We start from the raw sequence: 11,896 nt of genomic DNA on the forward strand, positions 1-11,896 counted from the left end.
AGCACCAGACCCGAGTAGCGGGCGGGCGAGCGAGTGGGCGGCTTCCCGTCTTCTCGCAAACACAACCCCGCATATCTCAAGGCAAAAGCGACTAACCACCACCACTCCTCCGTCACCGCTTTGGAGGAGCCGCTACCGGAAATAGGAAGGTCTGGTGCTGAGCCTGCCCGGGAGGCCCCTTGCGCCGCTGCAGGAAGAGGCAGGTAATCCCGCGTCCCCAGCAGCCCCCTGCCCGCCTCTCGAGGGTGGGATGGGAACGGGACGCTCCTTTCCTCCGTCTTGCGACCGAGCTTCTACTTCCCCCTGGAGCTCCTGGCAAGGCCATGGGAGGGTTCCTCCCTTCCCTTTCCCCGCCGCGGTGAGGGCTCTGCCCTCTGCCCTCGAAGCCCAAACTCCGGGTCTGGACGCTGAATGCGTCTCTGCAATGCAACGGGCAGGGTTGATCCCCGCCCCCCTTTCCTGCATGGACAAAAAGCAAACTGCATCGACGGCGGATTTGATAATCCCCGAGCTGAGTCAGGGAGAGTGAATGCAACCCCTCTTTCCTCCCTCGTTGTCGTCCTGAAGAAAATTTGCAAGAGGAAGAAAGCCGCCACTGGTTAGGGAGACAGGCGATAAAAAGGAGTGGGCATGTGCACTTTGGAAAGGTGTGTAGAAGATGCAAACTGCACCTGCACCAGTCAGTATACCTGCTGAATTGGAGGTGCAAGAGCTCTGGTCTCCCCCCCCCCTTTTTTTGCACCTGGTCGCGCTGCTCTGAGGGCAGAAATTTATCCTCCTGGATAAATGTTGCTAATCCCGATTACAACTTTTTATTTTAAGATACACAGTATAATGCATGCAAATGCATGTGTTCGTTGAGCTATATGGCCAAGGATAGAATAATGACCAGGAACAACTAGATTTTGGATTCTGTGCTGGAAAGCTGCATTCTGAATTCACCATAAATATATGCCAGTGCAGACTTCAAAACCTATATATCTGCAGTCACATTGATTTCTACCACCTACATGCTTGGGATTGGACTGAGCCTGGAGAGTCTAAAATTATGGCACAGTAAGCAACAAATAGAGTGTATCTGTTGTGAATGTTTTCTGTCAGGGTGCAGTCAGTCCATCAAATACCATCATTTTGAAAATTATTTTTGAAAGCTGCTTTTCTGAATTTCCAGCTGCACCTAAGTAGGTATTTCTCCCATTCTGAGGAGTCTGCTTGGCCTCCTGTGACCTAGATGCCATTGTGCTAATAACCCCAATCTTATCTTCCTGGTCTTTACCTCCTCTGCTGTTTACTGCAATATGCAGATATTGATAAAGTGATTAGAAGATTTACTCCCTCATAACAGTATGACGTGGGGACATCCAAGTTAGTTTACCTGAACTGGGGTGAGGGAACATGATCTTCCTTCTGTTGGTTCCTTCTTTCGTAACTACCGATATTTGCTGGCATGTAGATCACTTCCTTTCAGGCCTCTTTCCTCCTTCTTCAGCCAGGCTTTCTTTCTTTTTTGTCATATTGTTGAGGCCTGTTTTGTTTAACATCGTGTCTCCATAGTGGGCACATGTGAGCTTGTGCTTAGGATGGATTTGTTTTCCAAGAGTTAACTTTCTTAACTTTCTTAACTTAACTTCTTAACTTAACTTTCTTTTATTCTTTAAACTAGTAGTCTTACCAGATTATTTCTCAAGAAGTGAGAAGAAGTGTGCATGCACACGAAAGCTCATACCAGGAACAAACTCAGTTGGTCTCTAAGGTGCTACTAGAAAGAATTTTCGATTTTGTTTTGACTATGGCAGACCAACACGGCTACCCACCTGTAACCAGATTATTTCTGTACGCCCACTGCAATGTATGCCAAACCCTGACTTCTTTTCTTCCTCCATTATTGTAGATCTGAATTCTCCCCACATTTCTTCCTCCACGTGTGAAATAAATATCCAACATGCCCCATCGGACTATTCATCTTTTTCGGAAGGGTCTCCGGCTACATGACAACCCCACTTTGCTAGCTGCACTGAAGTCTTCTGAAATCGTATATCCAGTTTACCTATTGGATAGAAATTTTTCAACATCTGCAGCTAGAATGGGAACTTCACGTTGGCATTTTCTCCTGCAGACTCTGGAAGATCTCCAGACAAACTTAAAGAAATTGAACTCTTGCTTATGGATTATTCAAGGGGAGTATGAGGCTGTATTGCGGGAACATGTTCAAAAGTGGAATATTACCCAAGTGACTTTCGATGACGAGATTGAACCATATTACAAGGAAATGGAGAAGACTATCCAAGTTATGGGGAAAGAAATGGGATTTGAAGTATTTTCTTTGGTGGGGCACACTTTGTATGACGTCAGACGGTACGGAGCTGACCAAGGGGAAGAAAGCTTATCTCCTGGGGGGCCATTAGTGGTTTTACAGTATAACAAATGTGCAAACCTACCTTGCGTTCTGCAAGCATAGATATGTTCCTGTTGCTGATGCAGATCTTCACTCCTTTCTGCTGCAGAACTGGCCACTATTATGAGCGCAGACCTTAAAATGAAGAGTTTAGGCTGCAGGGAATAAACATCACTGGAAAAAGTTTTACAGAAAATTTAGTTCCTCTACTGTGACCCAAGTTCCATCCTTTTACAGGCGGTTTCTGTTCATAGTGTAATATCTTGTGTTATACAGGATTGTGGAACTAAACGGAGGGACACCACCATTGACGTACAAAAGGTTTCTTCAAATACTAACAGTGCTTGGAGATCCTGAGATGCCTGTGCAAGACATTACGGCTGAGAATTCACAGTAAGGAATAATTGTACCACTAGAACATATTTTTTTTCCTCTAGGAATAGCTGGCTCACTGTAAAATGATTTTTTTTATTTAAGAAGATTTATATACCACCTATTCAAACTAAAGTGGTTTACAAAGACAATCTAAAATAATTTTGCAATAAGTATTTTTTGCAACGCAAAAAAAAGTTTGATCCATGTGACTTATCAAGACATTAATGTGATCCTTGTTTTCATAATGTCCAAATTGAGAGTCGAATTACTTTTGGTTTTGCTACATAATTACCGGTATCTTCTGGGATATTGTGGTAGTGCTTTAGTAAACTGTCCACTTGTGATGATCACATTTGAAAACCAGTGTTGGGACTCCCAACAGGGTTTATGAACGTATCAGAATTTGAAAAATCTGCCTTGCAGTGAAATACTTGATTTGAAATCTATCCATACAATGGATTTGATTATGACTGTTATATTGGGATCTCAAACAGTCAGACCCTCCCAATATACTGGCATGTTTTGAAAGATTTTTTTGGTAAGCATTACTTAGCACAATACCAGCTGTCAATCTCATGAATACAGAGATGTACAAAAAGTATGAAGAGGCTATGAATTGATGGTTATCGTAACTAATTTTAATTACCAAGGCTTTCCACATAGACCCATGGGAACTGTACTTTAATTATTTACAGCACAACAACAACAACAACAATAATCCTTTTCTCCTTCCCACTAGGGTTGTGGGTGGGGAAATCCTGTTAACTCATCTCAGGACACTAATTGCATGACCACTGCAATGTTTCCTAGAAACATAGCATATGTCGTGTCTGATTGTGCAAAGATAGGAAGGCAAGGGAGGCAGCTATTCCAGTCTATTATGCTTCTTCCTTTTCGGTTGGCTTTAGGACATGGGTGGTTTCCAGTGGTGATAACAAGCAACACTTTCTGCTGCATTCTGCTGATTGTGTTTGTTTGCCTCATTATGGTATAACATTTGGTTCTCAAAATAAATCTCTTTATTTCCTTCTTAGAAAACTCAGTCCTCTCCCTGAAGTGGGTCTGGCTGAGTGTTACAGGGTGCCTCTCCCTGAGGACCTTGGGTTTTCCAAAGAGTACACGTCATCTTGGAGAGGAGGGGAAACTAATGGGCTCCAACGACTTGAAGAGCACCTGAAAAACCAGGTCAGTCTTAATTCGAGGTATATCTGTCCTTTCTCATGTTGTTTGTGAGAGGATAAAGCACGGTCTTTCTGATCACCTTTGCAAGAAAAATCTAAATGCCAGCCACTTACCATCTCCTAAAGAATTCATATTTGAAGTCATCTAGAAAAGTCCCACAGATTTTTGTTTCCTTTTAAAAAATTGTCTTCCAGTATTTATCTTTATTCTGCATATCATGGGTCACCAGTGCGGCACCCATGGGTGCAGTGGCGCTCTTGAGGGCTTCCCCTGGCTCTAACCACTACCACTCTGACCACTATACTATGCTGGCTCAGGTCTGTCAGCACAGAACTATAGTGTGGTGCAAGGATGGCCAACTAAATGCCTTCCAGGTGTTGCGGACATCAAATCCCATCAGCTCCACCTGGTGTGATCATTGGTCAAGGATGATGGGAGTTGTAGTCCACAGCATGTGGATGGCACCACTTTCACTACTCCTAGTGTGGAGGCTGTGTTTTTAGCTTGGAGCATAGGCATGCTATAGATTTACTTGTTTTTAAAGTATTTCTAGCCCTTTCCATCAAAGGTGGCTTACATAAAGGGTTTCATACAAAGGTAAAATATAGAGGAATACGGTTTGCTTATAGAACCCACTGCCTCATTGTAGCACAGCTGTCATTCCAGTTATAGCAGCTGTGCTTCTTCTGCTTCTGTGTTTCTCTTTTTAGGGTTGGGTAGCAACGTTTGCTAAGCCAAGAACAATCCCAAATTCTCTGCATCCAAGTACTACGGGCTTGAGTCCCTATTTCAGCTTGGGCTGTTTATCAGTTCGAATGTTTTTTCACAGGCTGTCAAAAATTTATGCTCAGGTAAGTTTGCAGTATGCAGCATGCAGCTTAGCTACATGTTAAGCAAGGAAATGTGACAAATTTCCATTCCCAGAAAAAGCATGTTATTTTTCCTACAGCAGCTAGGCATGATTTATTTCTTTTAACATATTTCTCCACCATCTTTTAGGGCAGGCCCACATATGAAATGTTAAAACCAAAACATTTGTACAAACATGATAAAATCACCAGCAAAGTAAAAAAAAAAAAAGTTTATAGTGGCCAGGCCATCAATAATATCAAGAAAAGTCTTTAAGGATTGCTTATTGACTGTCTACAAGAGACAGGGCCAAGTGGAGTTTTCAGGGGAGGGAATTCCACAGATGTGGGGCCACCACTGAAAAGGTCTATGACCCTAGTACCTGGCAACCCATTCAACTTTAGTGACAGGTATGAGAGGAGGCCAATCTTAGGACCTGAGCACTTTTGTATAAGCATAGTAGGAGTTCTTCAGATAACCTGGTTGCAAACTGTTCAGAGCTTTAATGGTCAGTCCTAGCACTTCAAATTAAGCCAAGAAACAAATTTTTCACCAGTGCAACTGATGCAAAACTGTTGTGTGACATGCTCAACTGCCTATTGCACATAAGCATGCTGGTGGCTGAATTTTGCACCTGCTGATAGTTCCAGATTGTCTTTAAATGCAGCCCTACATAGAGAGCATTACAGTACTCTAGGCTGGATGTAGCCACTGGTCCAGTCCACATATAACTCTAATGCAAACCATGGGTTAGCACAAATGATGAAATGGAAGAGTTCCTGGAGTGAATATCATGGCAACTGCATCATTGCTCCAGTCCTTGGTTACAGCTTGTGATTTGACTGAACGAGAGTAACCATGTGTTCAGATGTAAAACTAAGTCCAACCAAGGCTTAGCCATGGGCTTAGCCCAGCATTAGGAGAATTGGGAGAGGAGCACAGCAGCTGCAATCTTTGGTCCAGGAAGTTGCATGCTTGCTCATTGCCCATGGTGAAGCTTGAGTCATGTATACGTAATTGAAGCTAGGTCTGCTTTCTGCAGCTAGGGTTGCAGTTGCTGAACCAGTCTTTGCTGGTGAAAGGCACTCCTAGGAACTGGTGTCACCTGCACCTCCCTAGTTAACAGAGTCCAAGAGTATCTCCCAGTTCCATGACTGAATTAGTAAGCGAGTGCAGTGAAACCCATCTGAAACCTTTTGTAAATCTCCATCTAGATCAGTGGTCTTGCCAAGCAATGCCTTGATTGGATTATCTGGATTAAGATGATGTAATATACTGTATGTACAATTGTGTATACTGATATTTTTTTTAAAGCAGAGGGTGTAATTTGTTGTATTTGCCTAATTCATGAGTTTTTAAAATACTTATAGTTTGCTTTATAAAGTGTTAGGATTACATTTTAAGCACATCAAGGTAATAGGATCCCATAATAGGCTTGGAAATATTATTCTTTAATTTCATCTCTGAGTCTCTTCCATGAGGCATCTCAGTGTGATTTACAATACAATAAAAACATAAAACAATTGCATATATAAAATATTAGAAAAACAAAATAGCTTGTGAAAGGTTATGGCTTGCTGCTTTCAGTGCTGAAACCACGTTAAACGTTACAAATTGTTGAGCTAAATCATGCTTCCCATCTGGGATTTTTTTTCATGTTCCATTATTAATATTACAGTCAAAGAACCATTCCCTGCCACCAGTATCTCTTCAAGGACAGCTACTGTGGAGGGAATTCTTTTATACGGTAGCATCAGCAACACCCAACTTTACAAAAATGGTTGGGAATCCCATCTGTCTTCAGATAGATTGGTACCAAGATGCAGAGAAACTCCACAAATGGAAAACGGTACGTTGATTCCTTGGACTGTTTTAGTACTCTGAGGCCATTGTCTACAGTATTTTGCTGATGCTGGAATTATATAAATGTTATGGTTTAAGATGTTTTACCTCTGCTATGTTTTTCCGCCCTGGGACTTTTGGGGGAAGGGCAGACTACAAATACGGGAAACAAATCAATAATGTTGCATTTATCATCACATCCATTCGGTCCTTAGTCTCTGTAAGAAGAGAGAATGTCAACTGTTGTGAGAGTTACAAGGTGGGAGTGCAGCACATCTGAGCAGATCGAGAAAATTGAAATTGTTCTATTTCTTAGGCACAGACAGGATTTCCCTGGATTGATGCCATCATGACTCAGCTCCATCAGGAAGGCTGGATCCACCATCTTGCTCGTCATGCAGTGGCCTGTTTCCTGACACGTGGAGACCTCTGGATCAGTTGGGAAGAAGGAATGCAGGTTTGCAGTGCTTATTTTGTCTTCTGCCCTGATTGGCATAGTCCTGTAAAATGCAAACTTTATAGGGAATCTGAAAGCAACCTCGGTGTTTAATGTTAGCATTCCCCTTAGCATACCGGGGGGGGAGGGAGTTTATTGCAAACATAATTTTGATCGGAGTGAACAGCAAGTATCCTTTAGAATGAAAAGGGGTTAAGGCTGTAATCTTGTGAGAAACGTATAGGATTGCACTGTTAAGTGTAAAAATTACATATAGTTCTAAGGTGGTAAATCTATACCAGTTCAGTATATGAGTGATGGCTTACATGATTTGAATGGTTCATAATAATTCCTCACATTGATGTCACAGAGCAAGGTTCTAACTTAAACTTGTCCTTTATATCTAGTCTTCTAGGTCCATGGTTTTTTTGGGGGGGGGGGTTAACAGGGACGTTGGATCCCATGATTCCACTGGCAGCATAGACATAATTCCTGAGGCATGCTGGGAAGCCGTAGCTCTTGCTGCTGGCAGCTTTGAAACAAATCAAAAAGACAATTGGGGGGGGGGATGGAAAGGAAGTCCACTCAGTAACTCCTCACTTCTTAGGATTCCCCTGAAACATCTTGCCCAGTCACACCACCACCCAGAATCTACCCCGTTTGCAAAATCACACACCCCCTGCAATTTGAGGAGAGCCAGCAATTTCATGTGGGTTCCGTTCAGCCCAACTTTGCACTGTGTCTTATTTTAATGGCATGACTCTCCTCAACTACAGGTGTTTGAAGAATTGCTTCTGGATGCAGATTATAGCGTGAATGCAGGGAACTGGATGTGGCTGTCAGCCAGCGCTTTCTTTCACCAGTACTCGCGCATTTTCTGTCCTGTTCGCTTTGGCAAGCGCACAGATCCCGAAGGGCAATACATCCGGTGAGTACACATGACAGGGTCTGTCATGCTATAAAACGTAAGAGCAGTCCTGTTGGGTAAGAACAGTGGTTCATCTTGTCCACATCCCACAGTAGCCAATCGGACGCCTTTCAAGATGTCCACAAGAAGGCAAGCAGGAATGGTGGAAGAATTCGGAAAGTACGTATTAAGAGGCCAAATTCACCTGATCCACACCTCATAAATGAAGGGGTGGACTGAGCAAGTTCTCTCTGGGAATCTGCATTCTCCCAATGATATTTTACAAGGTGGCCCAAGCAGGCAACTTGCAAATTTGCAACTTGCAAATTCTGTAAATTAAATAGGCATTGTGTTAAATTTGCATTACTTCCATTTGTCTGTCCTGAATCTGAAAAGTTCTTTTCTTGGGCCTTTGGCTAATTAAACAATCTATAACCTTTTAAATTGAGGCAGTATTGTTATGTTATGTATTTTTGTGTTTTTTACTGTAAACTAACCTGTAATCCTCAGATGAAGGGCAGCATATATAACAACAACAACAATAGAAACAGTTAACAACACAAGGTGTCTGCTAATTATATTTTTCAGAAAATACCTCCCAGTGCTGAAGAATTTCCCCTCCCAGTACATTTATGAACCTTGGGTAGCACCAGAAGAGACACAGATCGAGGCAGGCTGCATTATAGGTAATACTCAAAACAAAATAAATTTTCACTATGTACCCAACAGAGTAGGGCCCTGCTTTCCTTGATTTTACCATATTTTCTCCTCTCTCCCAGTATCTCAACTTCCTATCCTCTTTTCTGTCTGCCCCCTCCAGTCAGGGCAGGCTCTCAGAAGGCATCCCTATCACCATACTGTGTTGCACTGCCTCACTTCCAATGACCACATGGCTGGGGCAGATGGCCAGTGTCCCAGCTTTGGAATTAACATGTTCCTCTATTCCCTGGGCTGCAATGAGAGTGCAGCTTTCTGTTTCCCAAGTACCATAACCACTGCACCCTGCTCACCTTAGCCTCTCTGAAGTTTCTGATTCCCTGGTGTCAAATCCTGTTCTCTCTCCTCATTCAGGGACTTAGCAAGGAGGGGTCCTTCTTCCCTCCCTCCCATGACTGTCTTTATCTGCACATTGTGTTTATTTGCTCTAAATATTAAGCCAGTGTGTTTGCCTGCAGCTGGAGATGGAATCCCATTTTGGTATTCAGTCAGGAATTTGAAAAGGTTCTACCAAGATCTGATACAATTAATTCAAAGAGTTACTGTTAGTACAGTGGTGCCTCACAAGACGAAATTAATTCGTTCTGCGAGTGCTGTCGTATAGCGAATTTTTCGTCTTGCGAAGCACCAACGGGGGAATAGCGGTTTGACCGGTGGGGGGGGAATTGCAGAAATTTTTTGTCTTGCGAGGCAAGCCCATTGAAAAATTTGTCTTGCGAGACAGCCTTTCGCTAGTGAATGCCTTTCGTCTAGCGAGGCATTCGTCTAGCGAGGTACCACTGTAATTCTGTTTCCTTTCTGTCATTGTTTTCTATGTTTTCCATTAGGTAAAGATTATCCCTTTCCTATTGTAAACCACAAAGAGGTCAGTGATCACAATCTACAGCTGATGAAACAGGTTAGAGAAGAACAGTATAAAACGGCTCAGCTCACAAGAGGTGCGTCCACTGACTGGTATTGAGCTCTTCCAACTTGACAGGGATTGTGGGTTTCTCTTGATTCTGAAATCTAACCATAGTAAAAGCCTGGCATCGTCTCTACAATTAAAAGTAACTATGTTGTAGATCTCTCTCTTTATAATCTGCATCTAGGTAACTCAAATTCTTTATTAAGAAAGGTTCCATTCTGCCTTTAAAATATATGTGCAAATTGTGCATAGTTTTGCTGCTCTTCTTGGGAAGTGAACTTCTGCAGGATATTAAAGCCCTGCTACTCAGTCCCTTCAGAGGTTTCTCCAGGCATTGTTTATGCATTTTCAAGTCTATTTTGAGAGCCTCAGAAAAAATTAAGACGAATCCGATTATGTCTGTCCCCTAGTGGAATGGGCATCTTTGGTGGAATGTACTGTCTCTCCCAAAATCTGCTCCAGAGGGCTGGGGGGCAGCAGGGGTAAGGAAAATCCTATTGTGTGAGCAGAAATCCATTTGCTCAGTGTTAGATTTCACCCTTAGCCTTTTGTTTTTATCACTGCCCAGACACTTTATAATCTGCATTACCGGTATATATGGATAACACAGGAGGTTAGAGATTGATAATGAGGAGTGATGCTAAGGAAAGGAATGCCAAATGGCAGAGGCTGTAAGGAGATTCAGGAAAGTCTTTGCTAAAAAAAATATGAAAATGTATAATGTATTTCCTTTCACAAGATTCTAAGGAAAAAAAACATTCTTAGGAATTTTTTCTTGGGAAAAATAAGTCATTACATGTCTTTTACTTCCTAAACTTGTCATCGTTTAGTATTTTGGTGTATGCTTTTAAAATATATATATAACATGTTTTGGAAGGTACAAGGGAACTAATTCCTCCAGGAGGCATAGTTAATATTGTTTATGTATCTTTAAAGATATTAAAGCCAGGATTCTAAAATTCTCACAACTCGTTCTTTGTGCCTAGTGAGACTTTCTCACAATATGTTAAACCACTTTTGAAATGGAGGGAACTTTCAAAACTAGATGCTAGTGGTGGTGGAGAGGGGAAAGAGAAGAAGATGGGGAGAAAACAGTGGGGGAGAAATAAAAAAATCCCTCCTGGCAAACTCAATTCCTTGAGTGTGCCTGAAGTAGCTTTTGGATCCCAGCCTAAGTATTTTATTTGCAATAACATTTCAACTGCTCCCTTAATTTAGTCAGACGCTATTGGATTTGATCAAGGGGACATTTCTGTTTGGTTGTGGTGCTGTGGGTTAAACCACAGAGCCTAGGGCTTGCCAATCAGAAGGTTGCCAGTTTGAATCCCTGCGACGGGGTGAGCTCCCATTGCTCGGTCCCTGCTCCTGCCAACCTAGCAGTTCGAAAGCACGTCAAAGTGCAAGTAGATAAATAGGTACCACTCTGGCGGGAAGGTAAACGGCATTTCCGTGTGCTGCCCTGGTTCGCCAGAAGTGGCTTAGTCATGCTGGCCACATGACCTGGAAGCTGTATGCCAGCTCCCTCAGCCAGTAAAGCGAGACGAGCGCTGCAACCCCAGAGTCGTCCGTGACTGGACCTAATGGTCAGGGTTCTCTTTACTTTTTCCTTACATTTCCGTTGAGACATAAAAAGAGTATTCCATCTCTTCACCAGTGAAACTCAGCCTTTGAGTTTTAGTTAGTGTACATATTCTGAGCAGTTTTACAGTAATGTGGTATTCATCTCCTTTCTAGATGATGTGGATGATCCAATGGAAATGTGGCTAAAGCGTGGATGTTCTGAAGAAACCACACAAAAGAGAAAACTTGCCAGAAGCAGTGAACAAGAACAAACTGATTGACTGACGGCCCAGTACTATTTAGGTTTACTCAGGAGTAAGTCCCACTTTATTGATTGGGACACACTTCCAAGCACTTATTAAGCAGGCCACAGAAACTCCTAGAGACTTCTCAAAATCAAAAAGAAGTGGTGAGCAGAATAGGGTGGTTAGTTTGTGCTGTTTACATTATGCAAATAATTTGGTCCTTTTTCTGTTTCTCCTTCAGAGCTGCGTCCCCCCCCCCCCCCCCAATCCACAAAAACAGCTAATTTTGAAATGATTCATAGAATTACTTGCAATGCACATGGTTAATAAATCATTTCTAGGAAAAAGGTTCAGTGGTTGAGTTTACCTAGATAGACTCCTTTGACAGGATTCCATTCTGATCAGTGGTCGGTCAAAAGTTTGCTTCGAGAAAAGATGTAGGCTATTTTGAATAAATTATTTTCACACCACTGTGTTAACA

General features: G+C 42.4%; 1 protein-coding gene across 5 annotated transcripts; it reads left to right on the forward strand.

Annotated features, from left to right (window-relative positions):
* Nucleotides 1-110: 110 nt before the first annotated feature.
* On the forward strand, nt 111-11,597 carry LOC117048812 (cryptochrome-1-like). 5 transcript variants are annotated; one of them, XM_033153114.1, is made up of 11 exons: nt 112-203; nt 1,892-2,355; nt 2,672-2,788; nt 3,805-3,955; nt 4,663-4,803; nt 6,480-6,650; nt 6,960-7,100; nt 7,856-8,007; nt 8,575-8,672; nt 9,531-9,641; nt 11,345-11,597. In XM_033153114.1, the coding sequence occupies exons 2-11, from the start codon at nt 1,943-1,945 to the stop codon at nt 11,449-11,451; spliced, it is 1,602 nt and encodes a 533-aa protein (XP_033009005.1). In that variant the 5' UTR covers nt 112-203; nt 1,892-1,942; the 3' UTR covers nt 11,452-11,597. The 5 variants fall into 5 exon arrangements, with proteins under 5 accessions (XP_033009006.1, XP_033009005.1, XP_033009008.1 ...); XM_033153115.1 differs by lacking the exon at nt 2,672-2,788 and having other exon boundaries at nt 111-203; XM_033153117.1 differs by lacking the exon at nt 4,663-4,803.
* Nucleotides 11,598-11,896: the final 299 nt, after the last annotated feature.

This window comes from Lacerta agilis, chromosome 6, assembly GCF_009819535.1.
Source record: "Lacerta agilis isolate rLacAgi1 chromosome 6, rLacAgi1.pri, whole genome shotgun sequence".
Taxonomy (NCBI): domain Eukaryota; kingdom Metazoa; phylum Chordata; class Lepidosauria; order Squamata; family Lacertidae; genus Lacerta; species Lacerta agilis.